The 24,785-nt window shown below is 40.2% G+C and overlaps 1 protein-coding gene across 2 annotated transcripts in view; it reads right to left on the bottom strand.

Annotated features, from left to right (window-relative positions):
* CD2AP (CD2 associated protein) overlaps positions 1-24,785 on the bottom strand; it is a 78,318-nt gene that overhangs the window by 27,276 nt on the left and 26,257 nt on the right. Inside the window, exons 1-5 of one of the 2 annotated variants that reach the window (XM_032104023.1) lie at positions 23,403-23,635; positions 12,314-12,467; positions 8,599-8,699; positions 4,441-4,561; positions 1,896-2,080 (exon numbers count right to left, since the gene is read on the bottom strand). In XM_032104023.1, the coding sequence (XP_031959914.1) occupies positions 1,896-2,080; positions 4,441-4,561; positions 8,599-8,699; positions 12,314-12,467; positions 23,403-23,417 (576 nt within the window). In that variant the 5' untranslated portion in view covers positions 23,418-23,635. Of the gene's footprint in view, positions 1-1,895; positions 2,081-4,440; positions 4,562-8,598; positions 8,700-12,313; positions 12,468-23,402; positions 23,636-24,785 lie in introns of those variants that run through there. The other variant, XM_032104022.1, reaches the window with a different exon arrangement.

The following is a 24,785-nucleotide window of genomic DNA, read 5'->3' as shown; positions in this document are numbered from 1 at the left end:
ATTGTTTATTTCTTTGACATTAAGCTATGCAAAACTGTTTTCTCACTTCATTTCCTCTCTTGCCGAGAAATGGTCCACAAGACCTTTCCATACAGGCCAACCAAAACCAGCATATTTTATTGCTTATACACAGTCAAATAGAACAATTCAAAAGGTCTGAGCCAACTTCATATTTATTGAACAGAGCTTGGACAGGCTCTTTATACTCTCAAGTAACAAGGTACAAAGTAGGGAAACACCCTTTTGAATTGTCAATCTCATGACAAGAAAGCAAACTCAAAGCTAGGTCCTGAAAAGCTACTCCAACAGCATTGACATGTAGTGATCCCACAGACTGCCACATCAGGGGACAAAGCCAGGAGAGAAATGAGGAGAATCCATGTGCCATCACATGGAAAGGTTTGAGTTGGAAGGGACCTTCAATGACCATCCAAGTCCCAACTCCCTGCCATAAGCATGGACACCTCCCACTGAACCAGGCTGCTCAAAGCCTCATCCAGTCTGGCCTTGAACAATTCCAATGGTGAGGCAACCATAACTTGTCTGGGCAACCTGTTCCAGCACCCCATCTCCCTCACCACAAAGAATATCTTCCTTATCTCCCATCTTTTCTCCCTAAGTCTCCCCTCTTTCAGTTTAAGCCATTGCCCCTTGTCCTGTCACTACAAACCTCAGTAAGGAGTCTCTCTCCATCTATGCATCTATATCCATCTTTACATTGAAAGGATGCAGTAAGGTCTGCCATGGACCTTCTTTTCAAAACACCACCTTCTTGAGGAGGCAACATTTCCTGAGCTTTAAAAGGAAGGCAACACACTTGAAACTTTTCTTTTCCAAATCATCTGATGCTCTGACCAGATCAGAAACAAACATTACACACACCATGCCATTGCTCTGAGCATTGCTTTTGATGGAAAACACATTTAAGGAAGCCTCAGCCCCTTCCTCCTCCCAGGGACTCACCTCACCTTTTGCCCTACACCACTAGAATTATTACAATGGCAGAGGAAAACAAACCACTCAGCAAAAGAGCATTAATGACCATAACCCATGAAAAAAAATTGAAAAGGACAAAGACTTTAAAGCTTTCTTGAACTGATCACCTGAGTCAAAACTGAAACTCTGGACTATCTCAGCTGCCTTTAACTTATCTAAAGCTGAAAATCCACATATAAGCTCTTGAAATAGTAAGTTCAGAATAAAGGACTGAGCATCACTGCTGCGCTTCCAAGGGGTAAGTTTGCTCTCAAGTTCAGATCAAAATAAAATTCAAACAACAAAGAATAAAAGCGCTCTTTTTCCCCACTCACTCATAAAATTTGGGGGAAAGAAAATCAATAGTGATGCAAAATCCTAGAACTGCATTTTTCAGGCTTACACAAACAGTAATTTATGAAACCAGAAACTTGGCAGCACTCACTGAAGGTAATGGCAGTTGACACCTAAAAACAATCTCAACATCTGCCAAAACTTGGGAAAAAAACCCTAAATAAGCCCAAACACAAAGAAATGCCAAAATAGTCCTTGTTTTAAAAGGTAAGTTTAACTTGCATAGGCAGACTTAAACAATCTTCTCCCAGACTATATATAAAGTCTGTTACAAGAGACCTCACACAGCAGATGTGTTCAAGATGTCATTTTGTCTTTCACCACATGGCTCTGAAATGACAGTTTTTGTATCAGCTTGGTTTTCAGTCCCTAATGTTTTAAATACCAAGGACATTTGAATAGACTTTTTGGATTCAATGTTAAATACAATTTATTGTGAAACAAATTTGAGGGGATTTGTTTTGTTTTATAGGCAAGAGCCCTATGAGAGGATAATGGTCAGATTCCACATCTCCTAAATTATTTTTATAGGAAACCTCAAAAGAACAATATGTACCACTACAAACCTTATCTTGCTTTTTATCTTCTGATTCATTACTGGATAATCTTGTTTTAAGTTTCACTGAGCCTTCCTTAAAGATATCTCCAAACCCAACACCTCGGATTTTCTTTGGCTGTGCTGGTCCCAATGCAGGTTCACTCCCATTTCCTGGAGAGGTCACAGGTGAGGTAGGACTATTGAAAACAGGCTCTGAAAATAAAATAAGAAAGGGAAAGCTATTTTAAAAGCTGAAATTATTTATTTGCTTTTCTGGGAAAAAAAGTGGAAGCAGCACAGCTTTGTGCACTGCTCTGCTAAAGGGGTTTTCTAGGAACATCACTGTAGCTGCAATACCTCAGATTTGTTCTCATTTTATATTTAATATAAGACCAACTTATATTACACCATTTTGCCCTGATTACTCTGGACACTAAGTCAACAGATCACTAATATTCTTGCTATTTCAATTAGCACTCAAGCTCCACAGCCTGTTAATGTCAATGTTTTCCATTCGTTTTATGAAACGCTGCTTACGCACTCTCTGAAAATGGCATTTTAGTCCAACATCTAAAAGCTTCTCATTTGAACAGCTACAGCCACAGAAAGAAAACCAATGAAGGCCCATAATGAATCCAAACATATTTCAATTGCCACAGGAAAACACTGTGTGTTGCAGTGGCAGAGTGATGCCTCTTAAGGCACCGAAGTGACATTTTCCCATTGCTCAAAACTCTCCAAGCATTCCAACTAGATATAGTTGCTGGAGATTAATCATTGCTGGATAATTCAACTATTTACAATTCTTTTAATCTTTCAGTTTTATGGGACAGCATTTATCCACCCCCCAGAAATGTATTTCAGAAAATAACTTAATTTTGGTGTTAAGAGCTTTGAAACTCTTCTTTTTTAGTTTTTAAATTATGGTTAAATCTGTTAAAGCCCACAAATTAGTATACATAGGCAAGCAATTTTTGCATGCAGAAATCCAGGAGACAGTAATGTGAAAACAGACAGCTTTTATGAACCAAAGTCAAAATGGCGTCCACATCTTTTAGCCTTTGAGTCCAGTTCTTTTCAGCCTATACAGGCTTGTGAACCTCAAAGATTAAAGCCTCTTCCTTCTATCATAAATTTAAGATATTTTGATGATACTGTGAAGCTGCATTGCTCTAGACTTCAGTTTCTCGCCTTTTGTCTACCCAGCTGCTCTTTATTTAGTTATATCCCCCTCAGATATCTCATGGGACATATAAACATCCCACTGGTGGCCAAAGTCCAGGTCGCACGCTTGAAAGACCACAGCTGAGTGAAAGGGGAAGTTACTGTTTCCCAGGAGTGAGGAGGGAACCAAAAGATACTCCAGATTGTGACTGTGAAGGTACTGAGCATTAAATATAACCCCTGGGGGATGAGGGGCTGAAAACACCAACTTGCTAGGTACTGACAGAAAATACAATTACTTCAAATTACTGCTCAGTCTCACTGATTTCAGTATTCAGGAATTAAGACCAACACATAACCATCTGTAAATCCACTGCACCAGGCCCCATTAAACTCAGGGAACCTGACCTCCAAGGAGACAGCCACTGAGCTATTTGGACTGCTCATGTCAAACAACTCCTGTTTTATGCTATTGCAATTATTTCCACAATTTACATAAAAAATTCCAAGTCAGGCTCTTCTTCCCTATGTCTGAGCAAGCCCTTGTTTGAAGCAATCATTACTGGACATCAGGTAAATGAGGGTGCACGTCACCACAAGGCTTAAAAAAAATAAAATAAAATCTGTTTTTCTTGAATGTTACACAGCTGTCTTTAAGAATCAATTAATTCCTGCAATGATGTTCCCAAAAAACACTCCTATTCCAGCAATACGATGTCACAAGCCCCCTTCAAACTGATCTCCATAGACTCAAATGTTTCTAAAGTGCACTTTCAAGGGAACAGAGTAATTGCCTGTAAAGCACAGACCTGCCTGGCACCACTCAGCCACAGACCGTCTGCTTCTGCCCCAGCTATACAGCCATAGCCAGGAAAGAACAGCCAAATGGAAATTCTGCCTTAAAAACATTTTATTGTTAGACTAAAACATAATCTAAGGCCTAAGAAACAGGGTCTGCTTCCCTGGATTCATTTTAAGTTGAGGCTCTCCACACTGTTTTAATTAAATTCAAGTTTTAATTCTCAAATGACTTGGTTCAACACTTAAATTTTCTGTTTTAGAGAACTCATGTCTGTGAGAATAAGACTGAAAAAAGCTACTAAACAAAAGAATAATTTTATACCCAATTCTAAAAAATATCAACTTTGAATATGATAAAATTTCTAGTGATAAAACATAGAACACATATTTGCAAGATTAAGATCTTGACTGCAATTTTATTACGAGTGAAGTGGGAGCAGGACAGGTATCTTCATACTCAGCATCAACACTATCTAGAAAGAAATTAAACACCATTCTTAGGAAGATTGAATTCTTTACAGCTTTGTTGTATTATAACCATAATACTCCAAATTATACCAGAAACCAAAAATTACTTTGCTAAGGGTTTGCAACAAACAGAAGACTACCTGTCTCATCCAGAGCATCCTGTGTTTCGCCATCATCTGTTGATTCCAATTCTTTCACAAAGTTCGAAGGAAACAACCCTGCCTTGCCATTCAGTATTCCATTCCACCATCCTTCTTCTACCTGGAGAGAAATATTTTGCATATTACCAATAAGGCAAAAGGAAATTCCTAGCAATTCCATCCGTACTTCACCTATAAAACTCTACAAACAACTTTGGGCAAAGTTCAGATGACGATGATTTCTTTATAAAGAAACCTACCAAAGATGTAGAAGGATTAGCCAAAAAGAAGAGCAAGAAAACAATTTAATGTTGCTTGTATCACTACAGCAATGATCTTTAAACATGAGATTAGCCCCATGCCAGTTAATACAGAAAAGCACCAAAATGTTCATCACCTTCTTCAAGACAGAGTTAAGAGGCATTGCACATCTAACAGAAGAAGAAAGTATTAAACTGTTCATGAAATACAGATGAAACTTTTAGTCTAGGTGTCCATGGAAATTTTTGTGTTCTTGCTGTCCGTCTGTCTTTTCCTGTCTTGTCCAGTTTCCACCAGTCACGTTCACACGTGCTTCATACCCACTGGGTAGCTTCACACAATTTTGATCAAAAGACAAGTTTAAAGATAACATTTCTACAGATAATGTTGGGTAGAACAGAGAAAAGTCCTTAAGGACATCAGAGTAATAGAAAACTAAGCTGTCCATTCCTTCTAGCAGGAGGCTGAACAGCACAGCCTGGCCCTACATGTGCCACAGGACCAGGGACCTGCCCATCAGAGCTGACCAACATTGCTGAGTCCACCAGGATTTTCTGGTGGCACACAGCAGTCCTTAGGCTAGAAACATGTTGAAAAGTTTATCAGGAATACCCCACATGGTCTAAAGCAGAACAAGCAAAAGCTGGGCAGGAAGAGGTGTTGGGTAAGATGATACCAACAGACTAAGAATTGTGCTCTTCAAATTTATGAACAGTTTTCAAAATGTCTTACATAAATTCGGTCTATTTACCTAATAAGCACTATTTAAAAGCTATAATTAAGATAAATTTTCAGAATCTTTTATTTAGGTTGCCCTGGTTTGGGGCTGGAAAGCTGTAAGAAAGGAAAGCAAGAGGAAAAGAAAAAAGCAAACCAAGCAGCAGCTGTTTGCGTTATCTTTTTTTAGCCTGGCTTTGTAGGTCACTATGCCTGACACATAGGCACAGTTTTTAAATGCCATCCCACCTCCAGGCAAGCAGAGCCCAAGTAGAACCTGGCAGCTACAGACACAGGCAATGAAAAGAGCACTGTTGTTTTTAAAGGCATCCTGGTGCGGTAATACAGCTTTGCTGTGGACTGTTCAAACTCAGAGGCTGGTCCTCTGAAACAAATTTTAAGCCCAGATTACTGGCAAGTGCTGCCCAGGCTCTGGCACCTCAGGCTTTACAAAACACATGACAGAAAACTAGAATACAAATGCCTTGACTCACCCACACCACTCACTCAGGAGCCACGAGAAAAGGACTTTTAATGCTTACGATACAGAAAGCAAAATGAGCAGCCATTTACTCTGCTGCCAAGAAATGTCGTCAGCAAAGCACTTTATAGCAAAGCAAAGCGATGCCAACTCAGAGGCACTCAGGAACAAACCCAAAATTTCTGGGGCACATTCACTTCAGCCTCCTCACCATACTGCCTTTATAAAACCCCTGACTATACACAAACTGTATTGCCAGAAAAAGTTTATTTAATCAACATTAAGACACAAACTGAAGAAGTTCTTCATGCTTTGGTGGAGAACATCTGTGCATCTGTTAACAGCGGCAATACAAATGACAATTTCATAACCCTTCTCTTCCATTCCAAAATATTATCATATGATCCAATCTCCACAAGAGGGAGGTACAGCTCTGGTACAGACACCAGAACTTTTTTTTGCAGTGTGAGTGTCAACTTATTTCTACAAAAAACTCAGATTTCTAAACAAAAATGGGGAAGAAGGTTGAAATAACCAGCTTTGCCAATCTGGTTTTTTTTTTCTTTTACTAAAAACTTCCCTAATGATGTTCTATGAAATTTTACTTTGCTTGAAAAAACAGTATGTAAATACTAAAAATATAGTACTACAAAAATAAATCTACTATTTAGTGCTGCTTCTGACAGGAGTGGGGGGAAGATATAAAGGAGAAACAAAGGTTTTACAGCATGACACAGTCATCACGTGCACTCTGTGCATGTTCTTCATGTGTAAAACCCACGTGATTGTTCTATAAACAAAAAGCCATGTGGATTCAGCCAGCACACAGCAAAATTTTCTTCCCTAAAAGTTACTTCTGCTCTCTTCATTATCAGCTATTTAATTTCTGAACCCATTTGCCTCCACCTTTGATTTCCTGATCAGTGGTCTCCGTTGCAACTACTCAATTTATGAAAATCACTCAAGGGCTAAATACTGAATTATTCTTAAGTAACTGATAGAACTGATCCCCTCATGGAGCCAATTTTACCTTATTTTCCCCCTAGAAAGAGGTGACCAAATGATCTTTCCTGGAACTAACAGTTACAAGTGATCTGCATGTATATCAACAGCACCTTTTATACATAAATGGAAGTGAATTATCTCACAGTAGTGAAGACAAGTTACCTAAGACAAGTTATCCCAGCATACTGCACAACCAGTGGACAGTATTTTCTACCATTCTTTACATTTCTGGTCCCATCAGTACAGTTTCATGAAGCAGACAGACATAGTCTACACCTGTCAGATCTATTCTACATCACCATGAAAACAGTGTGCAAACAGTTCTGTGATCATAGGAAGCTGGAATATTTTTCTACCAGGCAGAATTTCCCTAAACATTTGTTAGCAGTTTTTCAAAGAAGCGAAGACTGGATACTACAAAAACATATTTTCAAATCATTAAGAAAGGAATAAGAATGGGAACTAACAAAAAAATTAAAATAATAAAATATAATCTACACTTCCTTAAGAAACCAGATGAGTAAATGCTCTGATCTTTTTATTCTGTTTGGCTGCTTGGTCATCTCTGATAAATGACACTGCACACCGCTCTGAAAATAATTCCAGATGCTGACACGTGCAACCAAAACAGCAGCTTCCACATTAGTTCACTGCACGTGCTCTCTCATATGAGTGCTTACCCTGGACCATCCAGTCACAACTGCCAGTACAGGCACCATCCACAAATTAAACTGCTGAGGTTACCCAGGAACACTCCTTTACAAACACCCACACACAAAGATACTTATGAAACTGTGAGTTTAGTGAGCAGGTTTTGCAAGTCACTCACTCTGTTTACACACAGATATTAAATTCTGGAAGTATTAGTGCAAATGCATCTAAAGGCGTTCTTTCTTCCTTGCTAGAATGGAAGAGTCCTTCCTGGCACTGTGAAGTTAGCACTCTCTTCCAAAAGGGGTGATGTGCATGAAAAACAGAGTCTCATAAAGCTACTTAAAAAGCACCACCAGTAACACATGGCTACAAAGAAAGCTTCATCCTCCTCTCTCAAAGCCTCAGGGAAACAGTAGGAAGAGATGGCACCAGAGAAGGTCAGAGCCTGCTGTGCAGAAGTTTTCCAACCAGTTCTGAAAACGTTCCTTCCACAATTGCTCTGATCTTTTCCACAGCTTCCCTGACAGATTTCACATTTGGAAGAGACACTCTTCCCACACATACAAGCCTCCCACCACTGCTATTGAATGGAACAGATACCAAGGAAGCACATGGGTAAGAAAAGAAACCACTACTCCAACTCAGTGAGTTTATATGAGCTGGCAAGTCAAGTCAAATAACATTTTTGACCTATACCAATCTGGAGTATGTCAGCCAAAAGAAGTGGCCCAACAGTTTTAGCATATGCATTCTAAAGCCAAGGATCACACACACAGGGCCAAAGAACTGTAAAACTCTTTCAAAAAAATCAATCTGTGTAACAGACCACAATTTATTGCTGTGATGATCAAATACTTCTTCTAAACATCTAGCATTGATTAGTATTAGATCCTGAGAGAAAGAACTCCTAAATTATTAACCTTAGCAGCAAAAACACTGCTTCCCATGCTATTTTCCTGACATGCTTGTAATACAAGCAATCCCCAAAAAAGTGGTTTGACTCTCAGCACATGGACGGCCAGCTCTGTAGAACAGCTTACCTCGTCAATGATGTCAATCACATCCCCCAGCTTGAGCTCCAGCTCATCCTCATTCTGCGGGATGTACTCGAAGAGCACTTTGCACTGCCGCTTCTTGGACCCTGATTCAAAGGAAATGGCAGAAGTAAGAACACTCATAAAGGGCTTGTCTTTCCTACACTCAGCTCCTGAAGAGCCAGAAACCATCCCAAAAAGCTATATAGTTTTTGATGCTGCTTTTACAGTTTGATTGGGTCACCTTAGGGTAGTGAACCATAGCTTCAACTATCAATCCCAAACAAACCAAAACTGCACCACTGATTACCAACCTGCTATAAAAAGCATGTTGACACAAGCAATTCAGGTAAATCCCTGCTACAGTGATTTCTCAAGCTATTTCCTGACCAAAATCTGCAGGAATGACAATCACTGTCAGTTAGCACCTGCTTGGAAGACAATGTGCAAGTTTGAGTCTCCAGTCTTTAAACAATCCTGAAAGCAGGAACACCTTTTGTTGTGCACAACATTTGAGAGCTGATAGACCTTTTGGCCTCTAACAAAGACCTTGCTAACCACAGCTCTGAGGTAATGCCAACATTTGCAGGGCTCATTTCAAAATCTAAACTCATTTTTATCTGTGAGTAAAAAACCCTCCCTCTTCTCAGTGCCAGTATGGCATCTATTAAATCAAACTAAGTGTCAATTAGCTGTCTTTGACAAAGGCAAGATTAAAATCAAGTGCGGTCTTTAGCTGTTTGCCCCGTATCATTAAAGCTTTGCAGGCATTAAAAAGGCAAAATGACATCCTGAGAGGGGAGAGCATTGAAGTGGCTTCTGACAACCCAAGCCCTGCAGCCACAGCAGTGTGAACCCACACTGCCTAATTACTCTGCACATATCCTGGAGTGCTGCTGCTGCTGAACCCAGACAGTTTATGTACTTCTCCTTCAAACAAGAGGCCGTGCCTTCAGACCTTTTCCGCAACAGAGCAGCCAGCATGTTTTTGCAGACAATTATCATCTTGAGCTATGACCCATGCATGCTCCTACCCTCCTCCAAAGCGATCTGCCACAGCTGAAAATGAGAATATCAATCAAAAGCTTGAAGTGGTAAAGCCTAAGCTTATAGAAGCTGTGTAATTTCCATGCTCTCTCTTATACTTTGTACTCTGTCCACATTCAAGCTTCAGCAATTATGATTAGCTGTGTAAAAACATTTCAAAACACAGATATGGCCTCCAAGTTTGATCCTTGTCTTTTTATAGCACTGTTCAAAGTCCAAAGCCAGGCGTTTAGAAGACCACACCCAGCATCCTCAGTACAAAACAGGCCAGGCATCTGAGTAATACTCAGCATCTAAAATTTCTGAGAGAGGGCTCACCAAATCCAGAATTTTCTACATGCTGGTATATGAGCTATGCAAGAAACAAATAAACCAGAAATATGAAGCTTTATGGGTTATTTCTAATAACACATAATTGCCCACATAATGCACCCTTGCTTTTACATCCACTGGAACTCATGCATGAGCCCAGAGGGATTGTTCAGTTAAGAGTAATTGCAATAAATGGTTCAATGGCTTTTACTGCCTCCTGCAGTGCTTTCAATGCTTCTGCATTGTAGAAGATTAACTGATACCAAAAAAAGGCAAATTTAAAAAGTCACTGCCATTTGGTATAAATCTGATCTCAGTGCTCTTTTTCATAGCATAATTATATCTAAATGGGAGGAGGGGGGAAACCCACAGATGCATTTCACATCCAGAACTCTCCCTCTCCTCTGAGGTCTGTTTCCAGTGACACACGGTTTAGGAAGTACTGCCTTCCACTTTTGAAAACCCCTAGAATAACCTGGGAAGGGAACCAATCCTCTCAGAGAACAGCACCCCAGCTTCACGTGCTGCTGCAGGACTGCTGGGCTGGCAGCCTGCAGGTAGTTCTGTCCCTTTATAAAACAACTTGTCTGGCTTCAGGTTTTGTTTGTTTTGTATAGGGTAAACCAAATTTAGCTCTTTGTTGCCATCACTTAACACACCTTCTGTATTTTCCTTCTGCTGAACAAAGGCAGACATCTAACTGATAGGAATTCTGCCTGCAGCTTACTACCCACCTGACACAAAAACACCTGAATTCAGGGAGAGCTGCATGTGGTAACAACACAAGGGACTGAGCAGGCACAGACAACCTGCCCCACTGCACATGGAAACTTGCTATTAACAAAACTTAACTCTGTTTTTAACATTGTAAACCTCATTTTAGCAAGTGAAAAGCCAGAAACACAAAGACAACTAAGCTCTGGAAAGCAAGTGATTGCCCAGGCACAGAGCAAACAGGATCTGCAGGAGCTGTTTAAACAGTCTTCCAGGAAAAAGAGAACAGCTTGTAAAATGGAAATGCAGAAACTGTCACTGCACCAGGTAAACAGCTGTGTGCCTAAAGGAAAGTGCCTGAACACCATTTTCCCCAAGAGGATGAGAGCAGCCAGAGCCCTGCAGAATTTGAGACCAAGCTGTACCTTCTACCCTGGCCACAGACACCAGCATGAGGATGTGACATGGAAAATACAGGAACATTCCAGGGTTAGGGTGACCAGAATGAATAGCTGACAGCTGAACTGGTATCAGATCATGTTCACAGAATCCTACAATATCTCCAGTTGGAAGGACCCATAAGGATGACATTGATTCCCTTTCAGATCCTGGCTGCATTTATCTAGGAACAGCATTAATCTTTCAGGTTGGATTTTTCCAAAGCCTGCTGTGTAAACATCTAACAGGCACCTATGTGCTGTTGTCAACATGCACACACAGTCACTAAAAAGTGATTTTTACTTACTTTCCTGGAACAAAGTCCCAACAAATTTGCTAAGGTGGTGGTCCCATTTCAGGGTTTTAAAAGACAACTAGTGGATCTTTTTTTATAGGCAAAACCTCAAAGCATAAACATGCCAGAACCAGTAAGTTCTGAATTCCTTTTTAAAAAAGCAAGCTTAAATCATAAATGCCTTCAAAACCTTGTAAGACAGTGGAAGCCACAGTAATTTAAAGCAATCTCTTACAAGAGATTGGTATGTCCAATTCAAAATCACAAGCCCGTTTACTGGATGCAGCAAATGGCAAGTTTTCTGCTCTAAGTTTTAGTCACCTTGTTATAAAAACTGGCATTATAAATAGAAATCACAGATACAGAAGCACTGGTGCTACACTCCTGGCCATCCTGAGGGCTGCTGTTACAACAAAAGGAAAACTACTATGTTATCCTAACACCACAAACTCCATCTTATTTCACACTAGAAGCAAGCCTATCAGGAAGAATCTGAACTACACCGTGTTTCCTTGACAAAGCCTTGAATTTGTGGCAAAACTTGATGTTTTCATATTTCAACATTTCTTTTAAAATGACCACAGGAAAATTTTTAATTATCATGAACAGGCCTCTCATTCAGGTACCCGGTAATACAAACAGAGCTCACATGAAGTTTCAGAGCTCTCTGACATCTGGAAGGAGTCTAAATCCTGTCCACAGGGAAATTCATCCCTATTACTGTTAAAAGCTACATATAAGTTTTCGGCCCATACATACAGGAGCAAAATTTGTCTTTGAATCACAGTGTTTCCTCCTATGTTTCTAGTTTTCTGTGTAACCTTAAAACTAAGTCATGCATTAAGTAATTCATGTTTATTTTAAAAATGCACGTCAGCAGCATGCACAATTGAAGGAATTGGAAAGACCACATACTCTTCTTGAAGCCTTTGGATGGGGGATGAGGCTGAAATCCTCCTGCTGGAAGCCCATAGCTGCTCATACGCTGCACAAGGCTGGCTACATTGCCAGATTTCTCCCTCCTGAGTGGCACAGCATCATCCTTGGGCTCTACATCCTTCTTAACTTCCTGAAACAAGAGATTTAAAAGACTCAGAGGCCACTTAAATCACCCAAGAGGTCAGTGGTTTTAGAGAGATGCTCCACAGACTAACAGATTTCGGGTACTTACCATTTGGGGTATAAAGACATACCCAAAAATCATGGCCTTCATCCTACAACTAAACATACCAAAAGCTGTCATAAACTTGACCTTTCCATGCAATTGTGCTAGTAAACTGGTAGTGTGCTGAGAAAAACCAGAAACAGAAGCAGCATTTTAGCCACCTACTCCAACTCTAAGAAAAGGAGCTTTGAGCCCAACAGTTTAATATTACAACTCTCATGTAACAGCTCATACTTGAAATATTTTTAAAAATATAAATATTACTTCAGTGATAGACCACAGGGTAGGGTACTAAAGTATTTTAGTATATAAAACTGTATTAGGCGATTATCTCTGCCCCAGAAAGCTCCAAGGTGTTCACAGATGAGATGCAATTGCACTGCTGAAAGATGTGAGTAGAAAAGAAAGTAAGCTCCAAGAAACCAAGCAGGAGCAAGTGAGGGGAAAGATCCAAGAGGAAAATAACAGAGATACAATTTTTCTGGTTAATGTCTCCCACTTTCAAATCTTTCTAAATTAGAATGTTAGCATTGGAATTGAATGTGCTGAACAAGACTGAGAAGCCTATAAACAAGAAAGCAAAAAAACCTTTCTTGAGAAAAAGGCCAAGTAGCAACAGTCACTCTACTGCATCAGCTCATTAAATGAGATCCCACTGGAGAAAAGGTATTCTGAAAGAAGGAAATCATCACTTTGCACAAGAAGAAACCCATTAAGTCGGATCAATGGCCCATCCAGTGCAGAACACAGCTCCCAGCAGCTGAAACCCCAGATGCTCTTTAGAGTTCCTGCAACTCAGATCCTCCCACGTTCCCAGAGCACCCCTAAGGATTTCATCAGGGAGATGGATCACCTCCTCTCTCTCTCCTATGCCTGCAGCTGGAGCTATCGAATTCTTTTCTGCACCCATGGTCCTGTCTGCCTCCACAGCATCCTTGGGAATGCAAACACCCATAAATACTTGCAGCTTTTTGTGACCCACTTCTTGTGAACAATTCTTGCATCCACCGCCAGTAGCCACTGGTTAACAACTCTATGAATTATTGCAGCTGTAGTTGCAATAAAATATTTAATATTTTAAAACAGAATTGGCAAGGCATATATACACACTTTCTCATGTCATGTGAACTCTTGAACATGAGCTTCAAGACAACAAAGCCCATACCTTGATAAAATGCCAAAAATATGAGAAACATATTCCCCAGGACCTGTCTGCTGTCTTTTGGACCATTAAAGCCCAGCTTTCTTACTGCAGCTGTCCAGCTGGAAAACTCAGCAGGTCTGGAAACCTACTGGTGTTTTCAAACGTACTTCAAGTTAAACAGACCAAAGCATCCTCCTATTTCTGAAAAGAACAGAGCAAGACTACAGACAGCAGGATTCTTCCTCCCACTCATCTACATTACATAAAAAAGGCTTTTTAGAAAACAGCCGAGTAGTTCCTGCTGTTACTCTCCTTCCTCCACAGTGACTTCTGCCCTGGAGATCTTAGCTCTGCTGAGATCCATCCCATCTTCCAAATCCAAAAACCCCCAAAACAAACAAAACCGCTCCTGAATAGCACAGCATCCTGTCTACCTCCCCATTTGAGTAGACATTTCACATTTCAAAGATTTTGACATTGTCAGGCCTATAGCTGGTTTTTGGCCAGTTACTTACAAGTCTGATAAAACCATAAGCAATTAAATTTGGCTACAGCTGACAAGTTTGCCACCTCCAAAACACCCTTCTAGCTGCCTTGCTGACAAGGCCATTCTGCTCATTCTAAAAACATACTTGTTCTTGAAAACTTCCAAAGGGCGCTTCTGCCTGCCCCTGGATATTTCCCCCCCCCCCCCCCCCCCCCCCATGCAATTTATACAGCCTCCAAAAGACTCCAAGCTGCTCCAGGAACTAGTACCTCCTCAGGTTCTTCAACTGTAACACTTTCCAGTGAGGAATCAGCTCCAGGCTCCTTCCCCAGATCTTCACTTTGCACAAGACTTCAGAAGCGGCTGCTTCCATAGCTTTGTAAAAAGCACTGAGATGCAAAAAAGAAATGGGGAAGCCCCATACAGGCAGTTTGGTCAAAAACATGACTTTTTTTTTTAATTTATTAGAAGAAAGAAGAGCAAAAACCAACACACACACCTCTTCCAAATGCTATAAAATGGTGTGAGATAAGCATCACCTTAATCAGTAATTTCAAACAGACAATATGCTTTTAAGTCCAGCAGTAGCATCAAAGGCAGCAAAATAATGGATGGGTTATAAATAATAGAAAATTCAGACAAAATTTCAGACAAAAGCAGTGCCTACTACAAAAGACCAAAGACCCAAAACCAAAAGGAGGAATGCTTGAGTAACTTTCTTGTCAGGCTTGAGTCTCTCTACCTGAAGTGGTGACAGGTAGAAAACAGTCAGAGGTCTAACACAAGACAGTAGCAAATTTTAGCAGAAACTATAATGGAATTACATTAAAAAAACAGATTCTAAAATAATTCTGTGTGCAGTCATTACATGCAGAAAATCTTGCAGCCAGATTCAAAGGGTGAAGATTTACTGATGAAGAATTTCATCAGCAGATACGAGAAAGAACAATCAGACACAAAGTCTGGTAGCACCAAGAAGGTACTCTCTGTACCTTCCTACCACAGCCAGGATAGCAAAGCTGTGTACACTTCGATACACAGTTAAGAGAAACCATCCTAATCCAAGACACACAAAAGGAAAGAGGATGCAAAGAGAATTTCAAGGTGACTGTGATAAGAACAGGAGCAGAGAGACTGCAAATCCGTCAGACTTACAACCAGCAGACATGGGTAAGGGACTGGTACCAGCCAGGTTTGAATCAGAGTCGACAGTGATGTTTTACTCTGTGTGTCAGAAAGCAGCACTGGAGCATCACATGGAGCTGCTTTGCAACAAGGAGAGAAAAAGCAACCACACAAGAGAGTTCTGCCACAGCAGCCAGGCATAAATCTACTTTTGACAAAAAACTACAGAAGGGGTCAGTAAGCAATGCCTGGATGGGCCAGTAACTGCTTTTTCCGTATTTTAACTCTCTAACATTCTTGTAAAGAATTCTGTATTTAACCCTTTGTAACATTCTTGTAAAGCAAGCACTATTTTTTTGTTCTCCTTGTTGAAGAAGAACTGCAACGTTAATTATTCTTCCTTGGAGCATTAAAAACCACATTAAAATTAAACCAGACCGAAACAAATTCAGGAATCCTGGTCTCCACACCTGCATGTGGGTCCACTACACCACAACCCTGTAGTTCACATCAATCTTATAACAGCAAGGAAGTGCTCAAAAATTCATTTTCAAAAGCACACATCAGGATCCTCTGACAAACATACCCATCACCCCTGCCAGCACCTTCTTCCTGGGCATCATCGTTATGACTCCTTTCACGAAGGACTTAATTTCTACACAAAGACAATTTGGATATCTCAAAACTGACACTTACTGACACAAACATTAATTCATGCCCCATTAATAACGTTAATAAGAGTTTGCAATTCTTACATCTCTTCCGAACAGCTTGCTTGCACTTCAGTGGTTGGAAAATGACACTGTCCACAGGCCTCACTTCTGAGGTACCATACACCCAGCCTGAACATGCCCAAGACTCCTGCCCATGGGCTTCACAAGGCAGTTTTCCTTCTTTGTTTCTGGTGGGTTTTAGGTCAGCCTCATATATCCAAATTATGAGAGAGAGTCTGTGTTGCGACAATACCAACAAAAAGCTTCTGGACACTTCATCTTGTTCCGAGATGAGGCCACTGCCAGCTGCCAGCCAGCAAAACCAAAATGAGAATCTGACATTAACTGCAGCTGGAAATTTTAATATTTTTATTCTGCCTGTCCATTGCAGTTCAAGGCTTGTCAGTGTTTCCATGAGCAGCACAGATTTTATGCATTTATGACTTGGCAGTACAAGGTCAATACAGACTGTCTCTTGGCGTAAAACAAACTCCACTGGGAAGCAACCACCCACTTGTTCTGTTGTGAACTACAGCAGTAGTCATAATGGTTTGAAGTTTTCATAATCTCCACTAAATGTGTATTTCGCAACACTTACAAAGTCACTACAGCCTGATAGGCAAAATACAAGTATATAAATTTAACTCGCTAGCAAAAAAAAAAAAAAAAAAAAAACAAAGATGGTTTTTGCTTTAATTGCACCTGCCACAGTTTAACAATCCCTCAGGGAAATGTGCATGTTCACAAATAAAAATCTCAAAATCGTTTAGGTGCAGCAATATGTGATGCAAGAACTATTCTTTATAGGCAGACAAAAATGCAACACATGTAAATGCATGCACAGCCTCATGATGCTGTTAAAGTAAGTGGGCGGTCCTGACCTACTTCTGAGGCGAGCAGGCAGCAGCCTCCCCTCCATCAGCCACTTGCCCACCCATGGCTCCAGCGGGGACAGCTGGATCCTCCCCACTTCCCTCACCAGAAGCCAAGAGCACTCAAATCAGCCAGGCAGTGGAGATACAGAAACCAGGTCAGAGCATCTGAAAGGCCAGGAGTTAAAAATACCATGTCTTTTCCTGAGTTATAGGGCACAGAGAAGTTCATTATCCAGCAAATTTAAATCCTTAGCTAGATTCTTCAAGCATAAATATTAAGGCTTCAGCTGCCATCTCCTCCTATATATGCCATTATACAGAGAAAAATAATCTTTAGACTTCTTATATTAATTCCACTGTAACATCAGTTTGTGCAAAAATGATGTGCATTACTACTCAGTGGCTGAGTACATTTTAAAGCAAGAACTCAAGCAGCAGATAATGGTCTCAATCTCTAAAGAGGCTGAGATAAAGAATACACAAAGATAAATGTCTGAGCCTACACATACAATTATCTTGTCTCTTTTCTTCCCCATCAGAACAGCAAAAAAGAATCCATGGACTGGCAAATCAAGTCCATGACTCATATTTTACTGGGTAGAAAATAAGTAACTCAGAATTGAACCTGTTATTTTAGGGGAGAGGGAGGAATTGGAAGCTTGTGATAAATCTCCAGGCAATAGTTTTATTTATACAAGTTCACAGCCTGCAAAATCCCATTCCTGAAAAAAAACACATAGAAATGTAACTGTATACACATACAAAAATCTGTACAGCTGCCTACAGAAAAGAGACTGTCATCCGTAACCTGTTCAAGAGCAATGAAACATCAGTTCCTGGAGCACAAAAATCTTCACATAACTAGTTATTTAAGCACCACATTTTCAGTTTTAGTTACAGCAACAGACAGGCAGGCACATGGCAGCCTTAACACCTCCAGTCACTTAAATCTTAGATATCCCATATCCTTTCATTTTGCCAGTGTCTCTTCCTTGACTAGAAAACATGACTTCTCATCCTCAATGTAGGTGCTCCTATTGAACAGCTATTCCTATCTGTCTCACTGTTTTACATAAACTAAAGGGAACATGAAGAAAATCTGTGAACCAAAATAGCTGAGAAGCTCCTGAGCTCCTTTCTTGGAGCATTCAGGAGATCAGAGCAGGTTCCACCTCCCAAAAAAAGAGCTTGGCTGGGAGAGGTCAGAGGCTGCCCCTGACTCTCCAGAGGATTAAACATTATTCTTGAAAATAGAAACAAATCACCTTACAGATGAAAGCAGTTACCATCCAAAGAATGGACAAGCTTGATAACCTTTGTTTTACAAGACATCTTCCTCCTGGGTTGATTTTTTTGGGGCTTAATTTATGGTTGAAGTAGGGAATGTTTAACCGTGAATCACTGGGTTTAAGTGCTGACCCACAATCAGGCTGAATGAATAACGAGGCAGCATCACTCCCTGCCTTTGCCTCTTCATAATCTGACTTGTTGCCTTTTATTAAACCACACCCACATCACATAACACAGTTTAACAAGTTACCAACATTTTTACATGTGTTATAGTCTATGCTAAATATAGATCTTTTAATCATACTGTCTCCTTGTGTAGGAGGAAAACAATCATCAATCAGGCAGGCAAGGTACCACTTCTTTCTCACAATACGCAACATGTGGAGTAAGTGGGATCTCCAGGAAGCATAAAAAATTTACTGAATTGCTGCAGATTTACAGACTAAAACCTGAGTCACTGAAAAACTGTAATACTTGAAGGTCAAGAACAGACAAAGAGCTGAACTTTCCTACATAAGGAACACTCTAGAGGTTATGTAGAAGCAGGCTTGAAGTTTCAGATTTTGATACAGATTATAAAAATACTATTATACATGCACATAGTTTTTAGATATATAAATAATTCAATTTTGTCATGGAGGATTGGATACATATAAACTTTGTGCCAAGCAAGTCTCAAAACAGATTCTGACATGAAGTCTTGTCAATACTGGCAAAATACAAGAGACCTTAAACAAAACACGAAAACCCAGATGCAGGAAAGCTCAGCAGTCAGCTCACCAGGTCTACCAACAGCAGAGCAAGCAATCCTAAATTAACAGGAGTAACTAGAGGTAGCACAGATCTTTACATCAATGTTTCCCACCTATTTAATTAAGAAAAAAGTTCATTTTAAAATACTTCTGAAAATAATACCTTAAGAATGTTTTATGGTGTTGCCACATTCACAGCCAGATAAAACCATTTTAAAATGCTGATTGCATTTTTTCTCTATTATATTTGCTAACACATATATATGAAAATTTAATTATATTTCTTCTAATTGTTTTATAGAATAACAGTTAATGTCCTGTCAACCACCAGCAACATAATAGTGCTTAAGATCAATGAAAGCAGGAATCACACGTGGCAGAGGGCAAGATAGAGCTCCAGCTCCCACAGCACACGTGTTTTGTCAGCTTCCCCCACACAGGAAGGCAGGAAGACATTTCTTTCCCTTCTCCAAGTTAAGTGCCTCTACTGCTGGTCCAGAGAAATGTGGGATCCAGTAACCACTGCAGGTTCGCTTTGATGTTTAACTCAGAACATCCCTTGCTCCTCTTCACCATCATCCTGTCTTCCTACATCCACTCTGTTGTACTCAGCTTTCTTCTTCCCTACATCCTTTTCCCAAGGCACCCATCTCTTTCCATTCCCCGTAAAACCTCCAGCGCTTCACTCATGGCCACAAGTTAAAACACTGACACATGCACATCCCTTCACAAGTCTTGCCTAAGACACAAAATTAAATACTTAAGAGATTGTCAAATAAGAGCTAAAAATATAAATCTGGAGTCTCAGAGATTAGAAAAGGTTTAAAAATTAAGTATTACCAAAGATTCGTACATTAACCAACATTTTTAACTGAAAATGCATCTTGCTTTCTGCTCCTGTTTTGAAAGCAGCTTTGTAACAGACTCATCACCATCGGTTTGTAAGAATTCAAAAGCTTATTACATCAAGTCTAAAGCTAATGAATTCACATACATACATCAAAATACACTTTTACGAAGTGAAAAGCATCCAAAAAGCTTGTTACACCTAGAAAATATTTAACACAATAACCTTTCAGATCAGCTCATAATATTGGATAAAGCCAGAGTTCAAGGAACACATAAATTCGAAACTAAATTTAATGATAAAAACAGTACAGTAGAGAAGAGCTAACTTCCCCCTCCAAAATGATGAGCCACCCAAAAAAAAAAAAAAATTCACAAGTGGTGCAAATGTTAAGAGTTGACAGGCCAGAGATGAGCCACCGCTGTGCAGGTTTAAGCTTCACGTTCACATTTATATTACTTCATTCCACCTCATAAAAAAGCAAAAGAACAGATTTAATATTAACTATGTTGGGTGTACACACACATTGATTTATGAGACATATGGCAAAAGACTAAAATTACAGGGCTGGAATGTGCAGCCAGAGCCTCCTGGGATGTAACAAACATTACAGCAAACAGCACCTGAATAACTGAACTCTTTGGTCTTATTACATACGCTAATCCCAGAGTGCATATTTATAGCTGTATTTTAGACTTCTGTACACAGGAAAGGTCTAAACTTAAAAGTCAGGTTCAAGTACACTCAGTCTGTGCTGCCCGAGACGCCAGCAATGCTTTCTGCGGTTTACTCAGTGATGGTTGCAAACACCTTCTGATGGAGCATACCCTGCTCAAAGCCTCCAGCTTTGAACAAGGTGTGAACAAGGGAATGGTTGCCTTGCTCCTGTGCTCGGAGAGGAAGGTATAAAATCACACACGAATCAAGTGTAACAACTAAAAAAGGAAAGACAAAGGAGCAGACTGCTTCATGTGATTACAGGAATAAGGACATGTATAAACCTGCTGCCTCTTTCACACAAACCATTACACTCAATCAGAGCAGCTTGAGGAGCATCCAGGAGTGTGCAGTTACCACAGAGCTACATCACAAGCTGATACAGAATTTAGAAAAGCAAGAGGCACAGGTACAATCAACAAACTTGAATAACTCAAATCAGAGGGAATAATTAGCATATTAAGCAGTACTCACACAGGTCATTAATCACACTTTATCTTGCTGTCCTTCAGAACAGCACCTTAAATTCCCTGAAGTTCCATACCAGTGCTGCCACTGAGTCAAAATTTAGAAGCTCTTTCCATTTCTCTCATGCTCTTGACAATACAGTATTTTCAAATATGGAATATATATATGTTAAGATAGTAAGTATTACAAGAAGCACCAGTGTTTTCCTCATTCTGTGTTCACATTCAGCCATTGAAGACTTCACAATGCTACAGATTTTTCCTCTTACATAGAAACAACAGATTGCAAATGCAAAGTGAAATCTTCACAGGTGACTTTTTCAACATCTTAAAGCACAGGTGCTCATCTTGAACAGGGAAAGGGCCATATCGTTTCAACAAATTTCATGCAGTTAAACAGTTCACTTTTGAGGAAAGCATCTGTGACATTTCAGATCTAACAGTCCATTAAAAAAAAATAATTCAAACAGTCAAATCACTTTCATGCTCTTTCTTTCCAAACAAGATACCTATACTGCCTCAGAATATGAAATAATTCATGCATTCCCAACCAACACCAACAAGGCAACAAAATTGCTGTGTGGACATGGTGACAGTGAAAAGACAACCTAACACATAGGTGCCCACAAATAGCGGTGTGGGCACAGCTGTGTCAGCAACAGCAGCTCTATACTGCAAACTCAAATACACCTCCAGACTTTCCTCTTCAAGCCAGATACAGTCACATCACAGAGGGACCTCACAGGGTACGAACCCTAGCAGTCAATCCAGAGACTCAACTGGAAAAGTCACAGGAATAAGAATAAATCATGGTATTGATTATATCTGTCACTGTCTGCAGTTGATATATTTTTCTTTACTATTGTTTTTATAAACAGTCGTTTCCCCATCATAAGCAAGGCTCACCCAAGCCATCTACCTTGCCATTCCAGTTGGAAAAAAACTGTTTCCTTGTTTATTCAGGCCAAAACAGCTGGACAGCAGAGACTTGTCTCTCACCCCACAAGCACAGGAATCATTATCACCATTCTCCCAAATCCCAGACACATGCCAATGGATGGGATTAGCAGGTGCAGCTCAGGCTACAAAAGATACCCCCTGATACGACGCTCTCCTCTAGTGGCCCTATTTTCTCAAAAAGCCCGAAGAAAAAGCAGCAGGAACAATGGGAGGCACCACAGTATTGGCAACAGGTGTTAAAGCACCAGCCTGAACACTCAGCTTCACTCCTTGCTGGGAGACACAGAGCCCAGTGCTTCTCTCATATACTCAGCACTGAAACTGAAATTACTTAATATGGCTTTCAATCTTGCATGTAATCTTTGTTTCTGAGAAACAAGAACTGCCAGCTTCGAAGCAAACATCACCTTCTTACCAGCAGGGCTGCCTACTCTGCCTGGGAAGCAGTGCTGCTCGGAGCACTCAGTGTCACCTCCCTGCACAACCCCCTGCGGTGACAGTTCCTTCAAAACAATAATAAAGCAAAGGAAAAGGCTGTATAAACTGAAACGTCATTTGACCAACAGGACTGATAAATTGCTGTATATCTTATTTTCTCCAAGCCTCATGTGGATGCAGAGATTTTGGACAGAATACTTTAAGGAGCAGATGACAACATATTGGAAATAAGTATTTTATTCTGTTCCTTAAATACATCCTACTTACTTCAAACTAAATACATATGGCTTAACCTATATACATTGCTTAAAAGTGTATTTATCAATCTGCTTTTTGAACTAGTGTTGCTACACTTTTTAATCATGCCCAGGTTAGAATTAACCTAGAAGAGTCTGTCTTGTCTGCGATCCCTCCCAACTCCATGATTCCTTTTAAAGTGCTGGGTGAGGTCAATTTACTATTTTTGAAAAGGAATTAAGGAAGATGCTACGCTTGAAGGAGCTTTCAGCCAAAACTTCTCCCACTGGCTCACAGCACACTTGTGTTTAACAGCATCCCTCCAAGTGAGAGCACAGGACAGAGACAGCAAAGACAAACTAAAGAAGGTAGGTCAGCTATGCTACTACTCTGAAGTGTTCATCTGGGGATGATGAAAAGGGAAGAAAAGAGGCCTGGGCTGTGTTTTGTTTCCATAAACACACAGACCAGGAAGTTGAACAGTAAGAATTACGTAGAAACAAATCATCCTTTTAAAAAAGAATTCTTTCTGCAAGCACAGTAGTTGTCTGCAATCTCTAAGTGTCTCCCTATACTACAGAAGGGGACATAAGCTAAACCAAACTCAAGTAATTTTATTATACAAACAATTCTAAGACCAAGAATTTACACCATATACTAAATAAACTCTCAAAATCATATTGCAAGCATAACTTGAATTCATGCTGTTCCCATTCACCACCCCAAATCACAAAGTCTGTTTACAACTTTTGATGCTAAGAACATACAGAAAATAAAACAAGCTTACCACTTCCAAGGACATATTTGCTCAAACACGCCCAGTGTTGCAGGGTTTTTTATCCAGGGGGAGGAAGAAAAATGTCACAGTGAGCAAAGTTCACGTGTTAACCTGGAGAGGATCCAGGCTCAGCGCTAGCGCGGCAGCAGCTGCTCACACCTGTGCAGGCAGGAAGCTGTCCCCGCACCAGCTCCAAGGCTGAGGTGCTGCATGTCCCAGACACACTCGGAGAAGTGTCCAGCTTGCTCACCACAATGTCCCCAAAGCCTGCTGGCAAACTTCTCTGCCTTAACTGATGAAAGCTACTGATTAATCTATCCACTGCTCCTCCCTCATCCAAGTTACTGCCTTGAGCTTATGATCAAACTGGTTTTACTACCACGTAAAGCCTATTACTCACAATACAGCTATTTACAAAACAAAGAGAGCAATAAATGAAATAAAACAAGGAACTTCAGTTCTTAAAAGAAAAACGTCTCTGCTGTGTAGGGGCAAAAACCTTAAAAAATAAGCAGAAGGATAAACACCAAATCATCACTTTCAGTTATCAACACAATAGGTGTCTGAGAATGAACAGAACTACTCAAAACAAATAAATAAATCAACAAAAATTAATCTTAGTCCATCTTGTTGAAGTAAATGCAAAGGAGTTAAGATTCACTGGGCTAGAGAAAGAGGGAAGTCTGGGGGATTTCCTGAAGGAGCAGAAGCCTGGACTCTTAATCTTTAATTTCAGAGAACTGTTCCTGTATATTATATAAAGTCTAGAAGCAAACAGAAATAAAACCCAACCCAAAATCAAAACGTTTTCCACATTCCACACACCTTAATATCTCCAAAAACCTCACACGTTCCATCTAACAGCATTACTGCATTTCTCTAAATCACACTGCAGACACACGAATGTGTGCACATTTCTCACTGTGATGGATTTTAGAAAGGAAAAGCTGCTCTCAAAGAAAACAATAGAAATGTGCTAGGTTCCGCTGCTAATTCCTTTAAGGAATTTATGAAGCTGTTTATTTTAAATTGCCCATACAGGAAGAAGCAGAAAAACAGCAATAACAATGTCAGAAACAAGAACGCTAATTCAACCCCACTCAAAGAGGATACGCACAGAGTTCAAACAGGAATTTCACACCAGGTTTTGTTAATAACATTGGAAACACGCGCACTCCAAAATCCAGCTCTGCAGAACAGGCAGAACGTCTTTAAGAAGCCTGAGCACTGAAAAGTGAATTCAAGGAAATGAGCTTCACAAGCAGGCAGTGTAATTGCTTGCACTCTTTTTTAACCTACTTGCATTCAACTGTACATTTACCACCATCTTCTGGTTTTAGGACTGCTCTGGACATCCCACTCACTGACTCCCCACCCAACCTTTACAGCACC

Source organism: Corvus moneduloides, chromosome 3 (assembly GCF_009650955.1).
Source record: "Corvus moneduloides isolate bCorMon1 chromosome 3, bCorMon1.pri, whole genome shotgun sequence".
Classification (NCBI taxonomy): Eukaryota; Metazoa; Chordata; class Aves; order Passeriformes; family Corvidae; genus Corvus; species Corvus moneduloides.
Note: the sequence above shows the minus strand (reverse complement) of the source record. Positions and strands in the feature narration are given on the sequence as shown.